At 40.5% G+C, this 22,117-nt stretch overlaps 1 protein-coding gene across 1 annotated transcript in view; it reads left to right on the top strand.

Moving 5' to 3' along the window:
* Positions 1–22,117, top strand: part of AMBRA1 (autophagy and beclin 1 regulator 1) — a gene marked incomplete in the record, with an annotated part of 1,868,076 nt that overhangs the window by 306,519 nt on the left and 1,539,440 nt on the right. Inside the window, 2 exon segments of the mRNA XM_044082605.1 lie at positions 4,516–4,582; positions 12,064–13,601. Of these exon segments, the coding sequence (XP_043938540.1) occupies positions 4,516–4,582; positions 12,064–13,601 (1,605 nt within the window).

Here is a 22,117-nt window from a genome sequence, read left to right as displayed (position 1 = left end):
ACTTCTCTATCCTATACAACCTATGTGGTGTATTTGCTTGTAGATGAAGGTATTGTTTATTTTAGTGCATGCTTTTATAAGCAATGTTTTTTAGCCTACCCTTTTGGGGGCACCTGACATCTGGGGAAGAAAAACTGAAGAAAATGGCATTGGCTGCATCTTTTATACCCCTGGCGCTCTGACGTCGGGCAAGAGGCGACAGCAACCGATGCCGTACCAGGACTTTGGAATTCAGGCCGACTGCAGGTAGCCTGCCAGCAAGATAACCCAAGTGTAATGACTGCAACAGTGAATACACTCTAACATCTACATTTATGGTAGGTACAGAACTGTACTTTATATATTTAGCTAAATGTATAGTTTGTCCCGGATGCTGTGTGGGAAAAACAGATGTCTTATAAATAGAATTTTCGATCATTTGTACAATATTAAGAAAAAGGACAGAAGCAATGCTCTAGGCACACAGAGATGGGGGAGTAGTCATAATTTTAAATTAGATATACTTGAACAAGTTAGAACAAACCCAAGAGGAGGTAATGTTAAGGTTATTATTGGGTGATAAAGAAGTAAAGTGGCAGTTATTACTTGACGCAACAAGCCCACCTGGCTTAAATGACAATATCCCTATAAAGTCTATTTTATTACCACGGGTATGAAATAGTTGCTGAAAACAATACACACACTATTCAAATCTAATAGTTTTTTATAGTATTTTTATTGCGTGTTTCTTAGTTTTTGACTGCATTACATAAAGTATATAATATTTATGAATTTGCCCTATTTGAGGTTGTATGTATAGGAAGTTTTTACTATATTTACTTTATAAATGTGTAGTACAAAGTAGATAGGAAGTGTATAGCTTTAAATATGGGATGAACTAGTTAACTAACCCATTAGCGCCAAAAAAGAATGGTGTTTAAATCATTAATTGGATGTGCTACGTATTCTGTTTAAATCCACACTTTGCGTGGATGAAAGCGCTTAATCTGTTAGCATGTTACGAAAGCAGTATTTTAAAAGTATTGTTATGTGGTTGTACACTTTTTTTAGCTCAATTAAAGTTTTATGAATATTTTGGTCACCTGACATTGGTCATTTGGAAGAATCCTGTGCCAACTAAACGTTTTTCTCAAGTTTGGTTGTTTTTTTTTTTAAAGTTTATATTATAAATATTGAGAGTGGATGGGTGTTTTTGAAAATGAATGTGTGTTGAGTGTGCTATAGAAATCCCATACAGGCATTTTCATAGTTGATGCTTTTTCTTCCTAGGTCTACAGCACGATGCAGATGACTGTCCTCACTGTGCCAGGTATATGCATAGGACAGTTTGCCATAAAGGTAAATTTGTCCAGAACTGCATTGCTAAAAAGGTGTCCTCCTGGTCCCAAGCTGCTGTGGAGTTGACCAGGATTTCTGAGAACTTCCTGCAAAAACACCAGAAAAAGTAAAAAAAAAAAAAATTAGAAAACAGTGAGTCTTAGTACAGTTACAAAGGGGCATTTTTGAATGACACCAATACTTAAGCCAATTGTTGAAATTGATCATCTTGTCTTCATATTGTGGCATCATTCTTGGTGAGGGTAAGATGCTACTCAAGGTCAGGGTCATACCGGCCTCGGCTACATGCTCAGAGAGCTCCTCTGTCTCTTTTCATGTAGTCCAGGGAGGTACGTCTCCAGTCATTCACACCAGCATGGACAATGACTGAGTCATATTTGTACTTGTCTTGGAGTGACCTGAGTGCTTGTGTTATGTGGCGGATCCTAGCGCCCGACAGGCAGCTCACAGTGACCTTCTCCTTGTTCAGCCTGGTGAGCAGGATGTCAGTGTGCCTGACTATAGTCACCTATTACAATTGTATCAGGTGTGTTGTTTAGCCTTAAGGGCTGTGACTGTTCGGCACACTGGCTTTGTGAGCTATATGTTGCACGAGTTTTGTTTTGGGGTAGCGGTTGCTTGGGTGTCTGCTTTGGAGGTCTCTGCTGCTTAGGCAGATTTTTATTTAGAGCCTCAGAGTATGTTTTTGTGTGTTTGTGTTTGGTTTGCTGTCGTGGTAGGTCTATGTGAGATTGGAATTGTAGTGAGTGTGGTTTCCTTCTCCTCCTGACTGGTTTCGCCAGTACTGAGTTGAGAGAGCTTAGCCTCCAGTATGGTTATATGGTTGCATCTCTCATATGTGTTGGAATTTGTTGGGAGGAGGAGAGGGTTGTCTGTGTACATGAGGCAGTTCTTGCCTTTTCATCAATTTTGGAGGGATGTCCAGCTCTTTGCAATGTCACTGTTGTCCCTTATTTGCTTCACTGTATGACTGTCTTCACTGTGTTCCATGGTATATCTAATGCTGTGGAAATGTTTTTGTACCCTTTTCCTGACTGATACTTTTCAACAATGAGATCCCATTGATGCTTTGTAAGCTCTCTGCGAACCATGTCTTTTGCTGCAACAGGCAACTGAGTAAATGTCAGGAAAATCCTACTAGGACAGCTGAACTTTATTTGGGGTTAATCAAAGTCTCTCTAATTGATGGCAGGTGTGTACCCAAGGAGACAATGCTGTAATTAAATTAAAAGGTGCTTCAGCAAAGTATTAGTTTAAGGGTGTGCACATACAACAAAGTATTAGTTTAAGGGTGTGCACACTTATGCAACCAGCGTATTGTACGTTTTTTATTTTTTATATTTTTTCCCCTAACAGATTTGATTGTTTTTCAGTTGAAATTGTACAGGTTATAGGTCACAAAGGTGGGAAAAGTTTTGAAATGATTTATTGTGGTGTCATTTTTTTATATCACAAATACCTGTCATTTTAACATTTTATATCCACTGTAAGTCAATCAAAGAAAACTTTGTCATTCAGAACTACACCACAGTGTAGCTGAACGAAATTGTGATGCTTTGTTCCCAGTGCAAAAACATACACACAGAGAAGAATAAAATGACATAATAAAAATAAAAGTAAAAATAGAATAAAATAACATAATGACCAGACACTGTTTAGCCCTTAATTATATGTAATAACTCAATGGCTGCACAACCACTTGAGAAAAGAAAAAACACCGTACACAGTGAATCGCTGTTGATGCACAGGTACTGATTCGCTCTATATAGTGTTTTTTTTCTTTTCTCAAGTGGTTGTGTGGCCATGGAATTGTATACAATTGGGGGGGGGTGTCTGGGGCAAAGCCCCCCACATAGGGAGTGCAGGTTGGCTTCGCCCCTCTGCAAAAAACAGTACTTTTGTATTTTCTTAAGTTGAATATTTTCACTAATTTGTGATTCGGTGAAGTGGGCTTTTCTTTTTAACATATATATATATATATATATATATATATATATATATATATATATATATATATACACAGACACACACACTGTGGTTACACTTCAGAATCTGGAACTACTGAAATATCGAACTTCAGTAGCTCGAGACCAAAGTGTCGAACCTGCATGTGCGTGAAAGTGCAGAATGCCAAATTCGGAAATGTTGAATTTGCAGTTGTGGGGGTGTGTACGTGACGTGGGATTCCCTGTATTCATAATGTGCAGTCTGTTATGTAGATGTGGCTGGAGATTCAGGTAAGTGATGTTTTAGTAGGTGTTTTAGGCAGGGATTTGAGTGTGCGTGTGTGTTTGGAGTTTTGAGGTGTGGGTTAGGGTAGGTAGGTGAGATTGTGAGTGTGTACGTGTTGAGAGTGGTGATATTTGTATGTATGTGATGTGTTTGTGCAGGGGGAGTGATGAATGTGTAGTGTTTTTTATGCGTTGGTGTTTTTAGTGCGTCCTCGGAGTTAGTATATATAACGGGGTTGGGTGGGGGTGCAGGGGGACTTGCCCCCTTCTTATATGTAGGGTCCGCATGTGTTTGTTTTGTTGCATTGGTTTGTAGTGTGGGGGGGAAGGTGTATGTGTGATTGTGTGTGGAGTGTGTATGTGGGCAGTCACAATTTTAAATTTTGCTCTTTTGGGGTTTTGCAGTTTTCAGCTTTACAGTCTCGAGATACTGAATTTCAGTATTTCAGGATTTCGGGATTGTAAAGTGAAACTATATATATATAGATTTTATATATATATATATATATATATATATATATATATATATATATATATATATATATATATATATATATATATAGATATAGATATATATATATAGATATGTGTGTGTGTGTGTGTTAGAGAGAGGGATATATTACTTGGAGCTAAATTTCTTTGTTTTTCTTGATTTACAGGAAGTTGCTGCTCAGTGACATGGGATGAACTTCGGAGTTCAGGGATGCACATGTTTATGTGAATAGTGTATTGTCATTGTGTTGGTGCAGTTTTGTGGACATCTCTGAATGCATGTTTTTTCAGAGCAAAAAAAAGTGTGATTTACTAGATATCCTTTTGTAGATTAACTGATGAGGTAGAAATATATGGGATTTCTCTTGCAATACTGTTATCCATGCAGTTGTGTGTATGTCCTTGAAGATTGCAGTATCAGTATCTGAAATACTTTTTTTTCCCCTTTTTTCAGGTTAGTGAGGTTTGACCCCCTTGGCCATTACCTGCTGACTGCCATTGTCAACCCTTCTAATCAACAGGTGTGTATATGCATTTGTGTGATGCTCTTAGGTGGAATTAAACTTGTTCACCTTGTAATACCTGTGGCTTACTGTAAAAACTCTCTGGCTTAATGAAACTTGAGACACTTCTAGAATGCAATATGCTATATAGCAGCTGTTGATCGAGATATTTGCAGCAAATGGATCTCAACCAGTATTACTCATGAATACAAATCCTTTCCGTAGTTTACAGCAGTGGCTAAATTAATGCTTTCCAGTATATCTCTTCCTGGAGTTTGCATTTCTTAATCCTCCTTGGAGTCATTGACACAGACGTTGAACTTCTAAACCTCGAAAGAAAAGTGAAATAATTCTATGTTCAGGATGTTTTGTTTCCAATTACAAAACGGTCTCCTTTGCCTGATAAGTTTGATGCAGATACTTGTTTTCCATTCTGTTTCAATATTGCTGATAAATGTATTGATAAATGCTGTTCTGAGACTGATGATGAGTGTCCATTTGGTAGCTATGCTTTCCATGAATTAACTGTCATCCAGGTTTCCTAAATGTGATTACAGCATGCAGTTTTTAAAGATGATTGATGGATACTTGATTTACTTAATTGACAAAGTACTTTACTACTGCAGAGTAAGTGAAATTGAGTAAAGAAAACGTGGAAGAGGTAACGAACCATTCCAGGTATGAAAAATGAAGTTTTTACTGCAGTTCTGCAGAGAGGCTGTCTCCATATACCACCCCCCCCCAACACAATTTGGGGCGAAAGCTCCCAACACCTTCATAACTTTTAATACCACTTAAGGGTTACAAAAATATGAGTAATGGTGCTACAATTTTAACCCCCCTTTCCTTATTCACTCTTGAGTTTTGAAGTACTATTAGTGAAGTCTGGGACATAGTACAAACCGATCATTGAGTGCAGTGTATATGTGCACTTGATAATTTAAATTGCATAGGTCCATTTATATTTTTATTTCAGACTGCTGGCACTAATATATGTATGTATATGTGTATCCATAAATGCATCCACATCCCCTTTTTCTCTTTCTGCACATGAGGTTGGGGTGTCGCATTAACAGTGGCAAATATCCAGACCAATGTTCACACCACCGGGTGGCTAGCCGTACTGTGGTTTTCTTCCTTAATATTTCTTCCTTAATACACACAGGCATGTGCACTCATACCTGTGGCCATTTTGGAGTGTCCAGTCCACCTAATGCACGTCTTTGGAATGTGCATGGAAACTGGTGTATGTAGTTGTGTAGTAGCATGTCAACGTGCATAATGTCGATCAGTTTTTTCAACATTATGCACCTTGACATAAATGGTATTCAGTGAAATTAAATAATTCCATATACCTAGATATACGTAGATCAATAAGTAGCTATAGATATATGACATGTTTTTTTTGTCAGCTTATATTCTTTCCTGATTGATTTATAAAAAATTATTTTGTTGACCAGAACAGTGTTTTTCTTATCTTCTAGCACTGCAGCTTGTGTAACAGAAGATCAGGCATAACCTTTACATGTAATTTAATTAATCTCATAATAATAGATGAAGAAATCATTTGTTGAATTCATGTCCTAAATTAAATAAAAATGCAATTTAATACAGTCATGCATGTAGATGTTTAATAGTATATCCATTTTAAAGTACAGTCATTCATTCTGTCCATTTTTTTTCCTTTTTTCCTTTAAGGAACAGATAGTCATTTGGCCTTTAGTGGGAATTTGCTAAGAAATCATCTTTTTAAATGCATGTTTTTGGTGTAACCCCCCAACCCCCATAATTACCCACACAACCCATCGCTCCTTTCCCCATGTCCTAGTTGCATTTTTTTAAACTGTGCTTTTTTAGATATTTTCTACAGAAATTTAAGTATCCCGTATCCCTTAATATGTTTTGGCACTTTGCATGTTCTGAGCCTTCAGATTCATTTGGCAATTTTTAAGCTATTTATTGACTTAATAATTACTTAAACAATTGGTGATTCACTCTTTGTATATGTTGATGTAGAGTTTTATAGCTACTTGAAGCAGTTTGCAGTTCTTATTCTGGTGTTTTACTGCTTGTTTGTGCAGCAAGTAAATTTTGCAAATGTAATTCCTGACTTGGTATACATTTGAACATATATAGATTTGAGATTTTAGGCATGCTACTTAAATTTTCATTTCAGCAAAATATGAAATCAGTTAGTTAAGACTTCACTGGCTGTCAGTTTAGGTTGTTAATTTATAGCTGTTTGTGTAATCAGATTAGATTCTGGTCTTTCAGACTATTTACAGTTGTAGACTCTGACGATGTATTATGTGACTCGTAATGTAGAACAGGAGAAAGTATTGTTAACTTGAGTCATGTGATTTTTTTGTAACCCTTTAAAGTGGGATCAGAAGGTATTTCAACAGTGTTACAAAAGGATTTAAATATTATTGCATTCCCTTTTTGTCACCCCCCCCCTCCCAAATTCAAAGCAGTTTCCAAATGTTGCACCCTCTCAAAGACCAGCCACAGTCAAGAAATACTAAAGTCACCCAAGAGGTCCCACCAGACCAGCTAGGATCAAGAACTTACTCAAGATTCGTTTTAATGCCAAAACAGACCAGAGACCTCAGACCAATTTTGGACCCAAGTCACATCAACCAATACGTTAAACAATCAAGGTTTAGGATAGTCACTCTTTCGTCCATTCTGCTACTGCTGAGAGTGAACACATTGGATATGCTTCATAGACCTGCATGATGCATACTACCACTTCAGGGTGGATAGGCAGTCCAGAAGGTTTCACCTCTTCCAGCTGGGATCCAGTCACTTCCAACTTAGAGCCCTGCCCTTTGGCCTAACCACAGTCCCCAGGTGTTCACTAAATGCAAGTGGTACCACTCAAGTGGTAGCAGCTTTCCTCAGACTGCAGGGGGGGGGGTCCAGCCATTTTCATATCTGGATGATTGTCTCATTTCTGCCCCTCCCAGGAATCTACTCATACAAGCAGTAGATTCCTTGCTCCATCTTTGCTCAGTGTTGGGCATCACAGTAAATATGGACAAATCCAAATTCCGTCCTGCACAGTGATAGAGTTCATAGGAGCACAGCTGGATGCAATAAATCAGACAAAGAAACTTTTGCAGAACAGGTTGTCTCCTCTTCACAATCATGTTCAAGTGGTTCTTTCGCCATAGAAACCAATGGGTAGAATGGCTCTTAACTTGCTAGATTCAGTGGCTGCATCCATCACTTGGGTCCTTCTCACCAGATTCCACGAGTGTACTTCAGTGGACTCGGTCAGTGCAGTGGTCCATCAGGCATCAATCAGTGTCTTTTCCAAGCACGTGTGACAAACATTTGCAGAACCCTCATTTCATGGTGGATCGAATTCCCTATAGTAGTGCAAGGTCAGCTGTTTCTTTCCCCATACCAAAGGCACTGTGACCATGGATGCTTCCTAGTTGTGGGTGTAGGGAGGCACTAAAAGGGAAAAACAGTCTCAAGGCATGTTATCCACCCTTCAAGACAATTCTCCATGTCAACATTCTAGAGATGGGGGCAGTTATTTTAGCATTGCAGGCCTTCCAGGACTCCCTCCCTCAAGGACTGATATATATCTAAACCGAAAACATGTCTGTAGACCCATTTTTATCCTTTATACTGAGAAGCCATGAGGGTTTGGAATTGGGCATTGCTTCCAGTGGCTTTCTTTAAGCAATGCATATACTGGGGAATTTCAGTGTTCTGATAAACAGTTTGAGCAGATCTATCCCTCTGCTTCACAAGTGGTCCCTCAATCAAAAGGTGGCAAAACTGTCTTTGCCTTTTCCCACAACAGCAAATGCAGCATGTTCTGCCTGAACAAGAGTCACCCAGGATGCTATGAACCACACTTGGGCCGCCTTTCTCCTTTACGTCTTTCCCCCGACTCCTGACATCCAAAAAATGTCTTTAGAAAGCAATGAAGAGGAATGGTAAAGTGATCCTCATTGGTCCTTTTTGCTTTTGACAAATATGGTTTCTCTACCAGTGGCCTCCTCTTCAACACTCTCCATTGGTGCTGGATCCCAGCTCGGATCTCATTTCGCACCCATCCTTCCTGTCTCTCCTGGACATGTCAGCCCTGAAATGAACTGCTTGGTTTCTCCATTTCCAATGATGGCTTAGTCAATCCAGGCTCTCCTTGCAAGTAATCAGCATTCTTATTACATCCCAGAGACTGTCTACTAGAAAGATTTACAAAATCAAAGGGAAAAGGTTCTCTGTTTGGGTAGCTCATAGGAATTTAGACCCTTTCTTGGTGCTTCGTCCAGTGCTTTCTAGCTTCTCTTTTTCAGAATGGTGACAGCTACTCTGCTGTTCAAGTCTAGTTGACAGCTATTTCTAGCTTTCACATTGGAGAAACTCAGTCCCCAGTTACCTCTTTCAGGTTATCTAAAGCTTTTTTGAGGGGGACTTTTCTTAGACTTCCCCTTAGATATTCTACCCCCCTTGTGACATTACTATTTTACTTAAAGCCCTGAATAGACCACTATTCAAATCTGCACCAAAGGTGGATCTCAGTTTGTTAACATGGAAAATGTTATTCTTGGTGGCATTTAACTCTGCCAGGAAGGTATCAGAACTCTTAAGTTCTTTCTTGTAAACCTCCTTGCATAAATTTTCATAAGGACAGAGTTTCCCTTTGAACCAACCTTCCTTTTTAGCAAAGGTAGCTACCGAGACCACTTTAAAGCAGAACATCAGTCTTCCTGTTTTTGTCTTGAATTTTCCAATAAAAGAGCACACAATGCATTTATTGGATGTCCATAGACACCTCCATTTTTATATCCTGTCTATGAAAGCAGTCAAACTCTGATAAACTGTTTCCTCAGCAAATAAACTGTGTCACAACATTAAAGAAGGCAATTTAACAAGGTGGTTGTCTGCTTTCATTACACGTGTACAGAGAAAAAGTTTAGGATTACCTAAATCAAAGCGGACTGTATTTGATTTGTGGCAGCCTCCTCTGCTTTCTTTACTAGAACATCTGTAGATGACATTTGTGTAGCTGCCACTTGGTCAAGTATTCATACCTTCATATCCCATTATTAACCAAATTTACTGTTGAGAGACAGAGCAGCTTTTGGTTCAGCTGTCCTCAGGAATATCATTCCACTTGAGCATTATATTAGCAGGGGACTCAGTCTCATCCATTCAGGAAAGGATGGAAGAGAACATCAGATGTGAAAGGGTATGTACTTACCATAATGATAGATCTGTGTTGTCTGCGTTTGTCCTTCCTCAACTCCTCTCCTGCCTGTCCTCCTGCCTGATTATGGAATTTATTTTTCATTTATCATGGTTTGACTGGACTAACCTATTTTGAAGGCTTATCACCATTAATATTACTTTTGGATGATCTTTTATGTCATTCTTATTATTCTTGGGTGTGTGATCTGAGGTGGTGAACTTTGTAGAGGGTTATGGTTAAAGGAAAGAGATGAGCTTGGGATCCAAGGTCTTGAGTGGCCAAAGACAGATCCTAAATCGGATCCAAAGAACCCATCCATTGAGGAAAGAAGCATGCAACACAAATCTGTTATAGTAAGAACATAACTTTTGTTTAACAGCATCTGTTGGGGGAGTGCAATCTGTTAAGAGAATAAATGTAGTTGTTTTATGAACATAGGTTAAATATATAATTGTAAGTCTGTACAGACTTCACATTGTTGCTGTTTTGTGTTATTAATTGTACTTCTATGTAACAGAATACAAATGTATCAACTTCTGATTAGGAACTGCTTTACAACAATGAACAGCATTCAGTATACCAGTAAACATCCATATTTCTGCCAAACTAATAACTCATGCCAGTAGAGCTGTAAATGTATATTCTTACTACCAACCTGACTTTCTTTGTTAGGTAAGTAAGCCTTCAATACACATTTTAACTTCAGTATTATTTTTTGTAACTGATGAGACTTCTGTACATTTGCTACTTTTGTTGTTAGTGTCACTGTTTTTGACTGTATCCTGTTGCTGTTAGTCTTGATGTGTTTCTTGATGGTACCACTGTCTTGTTATTGCATTAGTGGTTATTTCAGTTCTTTGAGCTAGTTTGTTAAAATTTGGTTTTACTTGTCAGTGAACAAGTTGCATGTCTAACTCTGCAATATTTTGCCCGTGTAGGATATCTGGTATCACAGACTGAATTAGATGCTCTAACAGTGTCCATTGTTTGCTCTACTTTACCTTTTTTGGTTTCTGCCTAGTGTGTAGTTTATCTGCATTGTAGTTATGCTGCATCACAGCATTGTGTTGTGGTCTCATTGGTATTGTGTAGTTTATGTTGCAGTGATCAACTTTGCTTGTAGGTTCATTGGTTCATAGATAAGTACTAGGTTAGCTGCCCTTATGTGCCAGTTTAAGCCTAGCAAATTTCCCCTTCAAAGCCGAGTTTCAAATCCTGTACCTTGTGTCTGAGATAAACACATTAACATTATACCAACTCCCAAACTATTTCTGTCCAGTACGTTTGCATTTTGTATTATCTGTTATCACCATACTTTGTCACTCTCATAGACATTGTGTATTGTTTTTATAAATGTTTTGATGTGTTTTTGCATTTATGATTCTGGTAGTGGCTGGAAAGGACCCTTGGACCAATTTATTTACCAAGTTAAATGATAGATAAATTGTAAAGGTGCAGCTTGTTCATGTTTTATTGATGACACTTTTATATTTGATTTACTAGTTGATTTAAGGTTTTGAACTGCTTATTTTAAGAACTTTTTATTGCCAGAATTATCTTCACCTTCTTTAGTGTATTATTTACTGATCAATGTTGGCTGCCATTTTGAGTGGCACCACTCCTAGTAAGTGTGACTGAGGAAATGTGAAAAAATGGATAAACCAAAAAAATATGGACTACTACTGGTGACCTGCCCTCAGAAATCTGATGGTGAATGTTGCTTGAGACGAAGCCTTGCGTTATTGCTGCCATGTACTTGAGTTAATATCGTCACAGTTGGTATATTTACTGTTATGTTTTGACAGGTCTTTTGCTAGAAAAACTAAAAGTTACACTTGCCATTGCTGATTTTGTTTGTTTATTTTGGGAGTGTCTTTGTGGGCATTTGATGCTGGTTTATCAACAGAGGAACAAAAAGTGCTTGCTTTTGTTGGGGGATATGCAACTACTGTGAAGTATGGCCCTGTCACATCAGGCATTGGTGAATTGCAAGCCCAAATGTTAGGAATACTGCTAAGGAATCTGTCTAATGTATTCTGATGTGGCGTGTACCCTCACAATAACTCCCTCCCATCCTCCTGTTGTGTGATAGTTTAAATTCTGTAGCTGCTGTTTCATCATACTGTGTATATCTAAAGAAGTAGATTCAAAAATAATTTCTTTGTTTATCCATAATTTATTTTCAGATATTTTTAATGTAAATATGTTTAGTGGTTGTCATTACATACAGTTTTCTTGGAATGATACAGTTGAGTATTATTTTAATGTTTATTCTTTCTTTAAGAGTGATGATGACTCAGAAATTCCAATGGATAGTGTGGAGATGCCACATTACCGTCAGCGTTCCATTGTTCAGACTCAGCCAGTACGAAGGACACCATTGCTGCATAATTTTCTGCACATGCTTTCTTCACGAACTCCAGGTCCACCAGCTGGAGATCAGGGACAAGCTGAGGACACTGCATTGCCATCCCCTCCAGCTGGTGAGAGCAGTCGGACAACCATTTACACTAGACTCCGGGAGAGAGAGCGCTTGAACTATCAGCCTCAGGAGTGTATTCAGCATTTAGGTTTAGTCTGTCTCTGTAGCAGTTGTTCTGCTGCTCGTTCATCTTCCTTGCCATTCCAGAACCAAGACAGCAATCCCACCACATCATCTGGTTCTACTGCTACTTCGTTTTCTTCTGTGCAGACTGAGCCCTATCTCCCCGAGGAACATGCCACAGGACCGCAGGATACTACAAACCTAAGCCGACCTTCAGCATTTAGCACTGTTAACAATGGCACAGCCAGTAACGTTCTTAGGAACATTGGCCCACCACCAAGCCGGAGGTGCCTTTCAGCACTAACTTCTGGTCAAGGAGCTCGGCAGATGCAGTCTGGTCGAGATGTAGCTACAGGGTTGGGAAGCTCTGACTGGACCCGAACTCTGTTAAATATGGGGCCTCGGTCAGAAATGGAAAATATGCCTCCCCCTCGAACTAGTGCATCTTCTGTGAGTCTGCTGTCCGTTTTGAGACAGCAGGAAAGCAGCTCACAGTCTTCCGTTTATACTTCTGCCACAGAAGGTAGAGGCTTTTCTCCAGGTACGAGTAGGATTCAATCACCTGAAGGGGATAGTGGAAATAGCAGCGGCAGCAGCAGCACCAGAAGAGAAGACAGCCAAAGCAACCTTGCATCTATTCGAAATGTGCTGCAGTGCAATCTAAGTCGTTACTTTTTGGAGTATGATCGCCTTCAGGATATTGATAGTAGTGTGGGTGGGGAACCTGGCCAGTCACAGCAGACAGAAGAGATGCTGAACAATAATGTGGAGCCTGCCAGGTCAGCCTCTTCTCATCAGCAAACACCTCACAGTGGCGAAAATAATTCCAACTTATCTAGGGGTCATCTGAACCGTTGCCGTGCATGTCACAACCTGCTAACCTTCAACAATTGCACATTGCGGTGGGAGAGGACAGGGCAGAACTTTGCTGTCAGTGAGGGAAGTGCTTCTTGGCAGCCATCAAATAATTATGAGAATCTGGGGCCGAATAATAATCAACCACCACTGCCGCAGCCTGTAGACATGCAGGGAGTTGCAGTCTCTGGGTCTGGTGACCTGGAAATGGTCAGCTCTGATGGGGGTTATATACATCCTGTCCCCTCTGGCCAGAGGGAAGAGAGGCCTGTTGGTATGACATTCAGTCAGGAAACTGGCAGTTGGGAGAGAGTTTACGGCCAGGCTGCAGCAACTGTATCAGGTGTATCTGGGAATGTAGCACCAGAGGCCTTAAACCATGATGTGCCTGAAGAGGCTACAGAAGAAGATTCTCTTAGGAGGTAAGAAAGTGTATTCTTTGTCTAATGTATCCAAATGTATACTGACTGTTGCAATGGATATGCTAAAACAGATGCTGTTGCATTAAAGATGGTTTATCAGCACTTTAAGAACTTTTAAGAGAATGTTTAAGTAACCGCCCTAACAAACATTGATAGCACTGGATTTTTTTCCGGAGACTTGTGCCTTGCATGTGTTCTTGGCATTTGATGTGCTTCACTTCTGCCTCTTTCCATTGCTTAATTGTACTGGGTTCAGGTAAGCTGATATTTTTATTGCACTAGTATTATTTGACTTCAAATTTAGTGTCTCTAACGCACTTCCAGTTTTACCTGATGATTCATTCAGTGAGTTTACTTGCTCATTTTTTGAAGTGTTACTTCCATTATTCTTCCTGGGTTGTCTGTGAAGTTTCATTGCCTTACTGAAAATGATATTTACAGAACTGTGCTTCAGGAAAATTTTATATGCCTTGTGTTTAAGTAGCTTAATAGGCAATTTGCATAATGTATTTGTAACCTTTAAAGCACGTGTATGTTACTTTGCAACCATTGTTCTGTATCACTTTCCTCGTGCTACGAGTTGTGGTGCTTTTGTTGTAACTGTAGCTACCAAAAGCTGTTTGTACTAATTAGTTTTTAGGGAAGTGTAATGAAAGTCTGAGAAAGAGGTATACATATGCAAATACAACAGTCTGAGTCTGGCAGCATTTTATTGGTTATGAAACTCTTGCTTTGTCGTGAACAAAGATATTTCATATACTTAAGAAGTTTAAAGGCCTGTTTTTTTAGCATTGTTCAGACCTACTCAAAAATAAAAATACTGGAAAGCGGCATTATGTCTGTTGCTCAATTGATTGTATAATTATGCTTGAAGTACAAGTTGCCTACTAGAGACTCGTCGTCCTGTTCGGAATGCACTTCACATGTTCAGCAGTGCTAGTTATTTGTCATGAAAAATCTGAGTGGCAGTTTAGTTTTAGATGTTAAAATACTTCAGTGTTTGAGTAACCCTTGAGTGTTAACAGTGGATTTCTTTTTTTTAGTGTTGGTGTTGTACTGCTTTTAGTATGTTGATGTTACTGCTGGACTGGGAATAAAAGGGTGAGATCATAGGATCATAAGAAGTTACTAGGCTATTGGCCCTGAGGCCTTTACAAGCCTAGCTAAGAATTTAGCCCATGTTCCAAAGAGTCAGCACCCTATGCCACTCTCCAGTAGGGACATAGGTGGAATCCTTATCCAGTTATCCAGGTTGCAGTTAAAAAGGCTTAATGAGGTACTCTGCTTTACATGGAGAGGGAGACTATTCCACAAAAGGGGGACTCTCTGGGCCACAAATCTGTCTCACCAACAAATCCTACTGATATCACAGACCAGGTTGAGGTCTCGTGTGCAGGTTACTGAAGTGGAGCTTGACTTGCAGATATGCAGCAGTCCCATCAGGGTGGGGTCTGAGATTGCTTTGTTTGTCAGACAGAGGACACCTCTGAGGAGTCTGTAGGAGACTGAGTAGAGGGACAGGGCTTTTAGCCTGTCTGTGTAGGGTACATGTTTGAGGCCCTGGATTCTCCGGTGAGGAATTTCTGTGGTCTTTCCAGCTGCTGCATGTGCTTTGTGAGGTACATGCCGAAAAGGGGCATTGTATTCAATAATTGGTCTTATAAGGGAAGATTATACAGGGATGTTACGGCCACAATTGTCCCTGGATGAGATACCGTTACTAATGAGGTAGGCCCTTCTGTCACTGTTGAAGTAGCTTATGCTGTTTGGGTTATAATACTGCCCAGGATGTGAGCATTGGCCAGCTTTCAAAGCTTCAGGGGCACCTTTCATGTTGCTTGAGTGCCAGGGTCTTGAACAGGACCACATAAAGGCAATTTGGGCACCCAAATCTTAAGAGATTTCTTGCTGAAGAAGTGCACTCCCTCTGTGGGCTTCATGAGACTGTATGTCATCTAGCGATCCTTCAGTGCAGAGCAAATAAGTACCATGCTAGGGGATTGCAATCTTCCAATTATAATCTTGTGAGGATTTTTTTTTTGTTTGTTTCTGTGGATATGTTATGTTCATGCAAGGAAATTAATTTTGTTAAGGAGTATCATGCCTGGCAGGTGAGGTTTACTACGTCAATTCTTGTCAGAGAAAATTGTGTAAAAAAAAAAAAAAAAAAAAAAACTTTTTCTATTTTTTATTCAACATTTTTGTAGAATGTGTGTTAGGGTCAAGGACATTGTGCTTTTGGGAACTGCCTATTTAATAATTATCTCAAAATCTTTAAAATGTCAGGAGGCTTACCGACTCCATTAGGCTTAGCTATCTATCCTTCAGGTTTCTTTTTCAGATTGACCGTGTTGCAATTACCAGTCTCTTCAGATGATGATCTTTGTGTTTCACTGTTGCAGTCATCATGTTTGGGTTATCTGCTTGTAGTATAGCCCTCAGTTGGCCTGATTATCAAAGTCTTGGGTCCTGCATCTGTTGCTGTCTCGTTTTCCATGACATCAGGTAGTTTGGTATAAAGTATGCAGCCAACGCCATTACCCCAGTCTTTCTTGCCGTGCGGTGCCCGAAGCAAAAGCAGTTTGCAAGTGCCGGTCGTCCGACTCTTGAAATTTTCATTTTCGAGTTTCAGAACCGAAGTCTTCAACTAAAGCTAAGTACTCCGTTGGGGAAACTTTTTCTTGCTCTAAACTGATGTCAGTAAAAGTCAATTATTGTATTTCTTGTGGAAAGCAAATACCTCACAAAGATTTTCATTCATACTGTATTCCTTGCCCTGACCACGATGTACCTTGCTGTCGGTTTTGTGCTTTATTTTAAGCAACAAAATATTCTTTGTTGGTATATTTACGTTTCTAAATATTTTGTTACACGGTTCAATTATCCAGATGTCTTCCGTAAGCCATCCGACTACCGACATTCCGAAAAAACGTAAAGATAAAGGCAGAGACAGGCCACCTAGGTCCAAAGCTGCCGGCGACGCTTCTAAGCCAGTCGTCAGTTCGCCGGTACTCAGTGAGGCACTTTCGCAGCCCCTAATACCCGCTACTTCAGATTCGCAGGCCTCTACTGAGACCCAATCAGAGTCCGGTATGCCACGAGCTGCTTCAACTGTAGAACCTGTGGATGTCTCTACCTTGGATGCATCCAGAGCCATTGTGCAGGCACCGGCTTCTGAGGGTGTATTCAGGCCTACTGACTTGCATATGAAACCAATGCCATCTTCTTCTTCAAGGCCTAAAACTCGAGCTACGCGTAGAAAACCGATGCCCAGACTGTATGGTCAGGCCGCTATGCTTAAGAAACAGATGAGAATGGCTGAAGACCGTATTACTGTAATCAGGGGAAGCCAGCTTCCCCCTCTAAGAGACCTAGGACTGAATTTGCTTATGAGACTTCTGACCAGGATTCTGAAATTTCTGTTTCCTCTGATGACCAGGATTTACCCTTATTTACCTATGAGGATTCTGATGCAGAGGACTCTATTCCTTCTGCTTCGCCCTTGGAGGATTTCTCTTTTGACGAAATTCTGCGTACTCTTAGGGAGCACTTTCATTACTCTGATTCTAAAAAGAGGCTTAGGGATTTCTTACTCCTGACCCAGTGCAGACTTTTAGCTATCCCTCCTGTACTAGACATTGTTGATGATGCCTTTTCTGAATCTAGCTTGGCCCCTGACACTCTACCTCCTGCTCCCAGAAAACCTGATAGGTATTAGAGTTCCTGACTCTCACAAGTTCTTTTTTAAAAATCATACTGCGGATCCTGAGACCATTTTACAGGGACCCAAGGGCATCAAGGTTGCTACTGCCAAAAATCCTACCCCCTCTGATAGATACTCCAGGGCGGTGGATAGATGGGTAAGAAAGTATACACTTCTGCAACTTTGGCCATTAGGGCCTTAAACTGACAGTTTCATATGTTAAAGTATCAGCAGCATATCATTGGATTGCTTAAACAGAAAATTATGTTGATTCCTGATTGTGCTGAAAATAAGGATTTACAGGATTTAATGCATTCTGCTGAAAAGGTTGGAAAGCATACTTTGCAGTGTGGTTTTGATTCACTAGATGCATCTTGCAGGGCTGCTGTCACTGGGTCTGTACTTAGAAGGCATGCCTGGCTTAAGGGAGCAATCTTTGCCAGGTCATGTTAAAGCTAAATTGCTGGATGCTCCCTTAAATCAGGACCGCCTGTTTGTCAACAAAGCAGAAGTTTTTAAGATTGAGGAAAAAGCTAAATCTATGCAAACTGTTAAAGATTTCCTACAAGTACAACCTCCAAGATTTAGTAGGCATTGGCCCTCTAAGAATTGGTCTTTTCCTGCCTCTTCCAGGCCACCTCAGTCCAAACCCAGAACCAGCAGAACACCTAGGCTTCAGTCCCAGGGTACGCAAAGGACTAAACAGTGGGGGGCTCCCACTTCCAAATCAGGGAGTAGTAAGACCCCCCCATGTTAAACTGTCTCAATGACTTGACTTGAAAACTTCCAAGCACTTCTCAACTGACTATTCCTTTAGGAGGAAAGATTGCTGTGCAGGCAAAAAACTGGGAACTCATTAACCAGGGCAAATGGGTTTTAAATATAGTTTCCCAAGGATACAGATTCCCCTTCCACACTTTACAAAACCCAAATGGTTGGCCAGATCTACCCCCAAATCAGTGGACATAGGCTCAAAAGCAAGTACTCTCAAGCATAAAGGCTATTCAAACTGTACCAGAAGAGGAAAAGGGACAAGGTTTCTACTCAAGACTTTTCTTGGTACCCAGAAAAGACAACTCTTGGCGTCCTGTCCTGGACCTTTCCATATTAAACACATTTTTGGTGATTCCAAACTTCAAGATGCTAACTCTTCACCAGTTACTTCCTATGCTAGGTAAAGATACCTGGTTGGCAACACTGGATTTAAGAGAAGCCTATCTGCATATTCCAATCAGGGAATCTTGCAGAAGATACCTATGCTTCAAAGCAGGCTACATGCACGGTCAGTTCTCTGCACTGCCCTTTGGCTTATTTACTGTGCCCAGGGTATTCACAAAATGCCTAGCTCCAGTCATTGCATTTTGCAGGCAAAGAAATATTCAAATATACCCATAACTGGACTATTGTCTAATTCAGGCAGAAAGCCAAGACATACTTTTGAATCATCTAGCATTTGTTCAAAAGGTGCTAACTTGTCTGGGGTACACCATAAATGAAAAGAAGTCACATCTGGTACCCTGTCAACAAATAATATTCCTGGGAGTAAGCTTGAACACAACTTCCTAGATGGTTTTCCTTACGTCAGAGAAACAAATTCACTTGACTACTTACTTCAAACTAATGGCCACAAAAACCTAATCTGCAAGGCAAATTCTGGAAGCCTTTGGGTTCATGGCCTCCTGCATTCTGCTAATTCCATATGCAAGACTGCATATGATGAAACTACAGTGGTATCTAACAAGCCTATGGTGTCAACATTCTCAGGATCTAGAAGCAATGATCCCTATCATGCCTTGCCTACAGTTAGTTCCTTTGGTGGGCAGAGGCCTGCCACCTAAACAAGGGACTACCATTCACTCTACCCCTGCTGCCCAAACCCTAACAACAGACTCATCAGACTATGCATGGGGGCTCACCTGGCTGGGAAGTGCATTCAGGGCAAATGGAGCCCAAGTTAAATGCATCTGCATATTAATCAAAAAGAAATGCTAGCTGTACAGAATGCTCTGACAGCCTTCAAGGACCGCATTCTTCCAGGACAATTAATGGTAAGGACAGACAACACCACTGTTAAGTGGTGCATAAACAAGCATGGGGGTACCCATTCTTACCCCCTCTGCAGACTAGCCATGGCTCTGTGGAACACAGCCTTTGAGCTACCAAGTCCATCTACAGGCTCAATTCCTGCCAGGAAAACTAAATACACTGGCAGACTAACTAAGCAGAAATCTCATGGACCCACATGAGTGGAAACTGTAACCAGAGATTTTCAACATGTTGGTAAACAAATGGGGGAGCCCAGATATAGACCTCTTTACCTCCCCCAAAACTACCAATTTGACAAATTCTGCACAAGGACTCCCCACAAACAAGCTTGAAAAGTGGATGCTCTGTCCTTCAGCTGGAAAAATCTATCAGTTTATGCCTTTCCTCCTCTGCCTGTCCTCTCTAACGTACTACTAAAGATCAAACCGAGCAAGCCAAGGATGATGCTAATTGCACCAGACTGGCCACGCGAACACTGGGTACCCCCTTGTGCAGTTTGTCACTGCTGGCTCCATGGCACTTGCCTCAGACCCCTACCCTGCTGTCACAGCAAGAGAGCCAGATTCTGCACCCTCAGCTTCAAACCCTGACCCTGGCAGCCTGGCTAATTTCCTAATCTCTCCATAACCATCCCTCAGTAAACAAGTGTTGGATGTCATTTTGGAGGCCTAATACTAGAAAATCTTATGCAGAAAAATGGAAGAGGTTCTGTGCCTGGAATCAGACTCAAGGGATGGGCACAGCAGCACCGATTTTACCTCAGATTCTTCAATACTTAACTGAGATGCTTCACAAGGGCCTTTCTTTTTCCTCCATCAAAATTCACGCCTCAGCCATTTCAGCTCATTACAACACAGAACCACCCCTCTTCACTCATCCACTGCTCAAGCAGTTCCTCAAAGGGGCCAAAAACTTAAGACCACCCAGGAGAGCCGCAACTCTAGCCTGGGATCTTAACTTTGTATTAGAAAAACTCGCTCTTCCTCCTTTTGAGCCAGCTGCAAGTGCAAAGTTAAAATTTCTTTCTTGGAAAACAGCCTTCCTTTTAGCAATTACTTCAGCAAGAAGGGTATCTGAACTACAGGCCCTTATGACAGTGGAGCCTGTCATCATCTTTCATGCAGACAGGGTGTCCCTCAGGACCAATCCCTCCTTCATACCCAAGGTGGTATCCAGTTTGTCTCTTAATCAGTCCATTCAATTGGCAACCTTCTTTTCTAATCCACAGAACAAAGGGGAATGGATACTGCACTCCTTAGATGTGCACAGACAACTTAGATTTTACTTGGACAGGGCTAATCCTCAAAGGATATCTGAATAACTGTTGGTGGCATTTGCTGCAGGGGCAGAGGGGAAGGCTGTTTCAAAGCAAACCATTTCTAAATGAATAGGCCATTGCATTCATTTCTGTTATAAGCACCGTGGACAACCTACCCCACAGGGGATTAGACCCCATTCAACCAGGGCTGCATCTTCCTCTACAGCCTTTCTCAGAGGTGTACCTACTAGGGACATCCTAGAAGCTGCTACCTGGATTTCTGTGCATACTTTCACCAAGCATTACCATTTACCAATTTTCTCTAAATCCAGAGCTGGCTTTGCCTTTGCAGTCTTGCAGGATCTTATAGCTGGTCCTAATGCTATCTAAATGCCTCCTCCCATCCTTAGCTTTGGGAATCTACCCAAATGTGATGACAGCAACAGTGAAACATGAAAAACCTTGCACAGTTGTGTACACTTGCCATAAATGTATCTGTTCGAGTGTGTTAACTGTTGCAGTCCTGGTTACCCTCCCTCCAGCCCCCTGACTTCTGCAAGAATATATATAGATATATATATATATATATATATATATATAATTGCTTTTCATTAGGGGGGCACCTGACATCTGGGGCAAGAAAAACTGAGGTAATGGTGTCGGCTGCGTGCTTTATACCCCTGACTACCCGACGTCATGGAAGATGAGACAGCAACCGACGCAGGACCCAAGAATTTGATAATCAGGCAGACTTGAGAGCTACTGCAAGCAGGTAACCCAAATGTGATGACTGCAACAGTGAATACACTCTAACATCTACATTTATGGTAAGTGTACACAACTGTACTTCCTTCCATATCACTGCTGCAGTATTCTTTACAAAATAGTAGCCCAGTGTCTGGCCAGTACACCAAAGCCTTAGAATTGTAACTCATTACATCGGAGTGATGTCTCCTGATGCATCTGCAGTTAACTGCTACCGATGCCTCTAGGCATTATATATTGCTTGTTCATATTTGCATCAATATTTCCAAACCATGCTATGTACAAGGTTTTAAAAGATTTCCTTTTAAAGCTTACATGACTGCAAACTTAATTGCATCAATAATTGACGTGTGTCTAGTGAGGTAAAGAGAAGATTAACCGTTTTTATTATATTCGTTAACATAGATATAGTTTTTATATTTTTCTAAGTATCTCAACAACCAAGTAACAGACAGAGAACCCCTTAGCATCATATGAAAGCTCTCAGCTATATTAATAAAATGCTGCTAACAGTATGTGTATAACATGAGTGGTTGCTGAGATTTTGTAAGCCGTTTACAAAGTATTACAGATGTAGTAGCTACTGTGTTTATTGTAACTTACAAAATTCAGTTTAAGACCTAGGAACATAAAGAATACTGCCACTATAAAAATAGTTTGTGCTGAAGGGTTTGCTATTTATACTTCTCTATGGTTCCAGACATATGTGCATTTGTTTGAAATGTGAAGTTATAATTTGATTCT

This window comes from Protopterus annectens, chromosome 9.part0, assembly GCF_019279795.1.
Source record: "Protopterus annectens isolate FY-2018-M chromosome 9.part0, PAN1.0, whole genome shotgun sequence".
NCBI lineage: Eukaryota > Metazoa > Chordata > Ceratodontiformes > Protopteridae > Protopterus > Protopterus annectens.
This window is presented reverse-complemented; position numbering and strand designations above follow the sequence as displayed.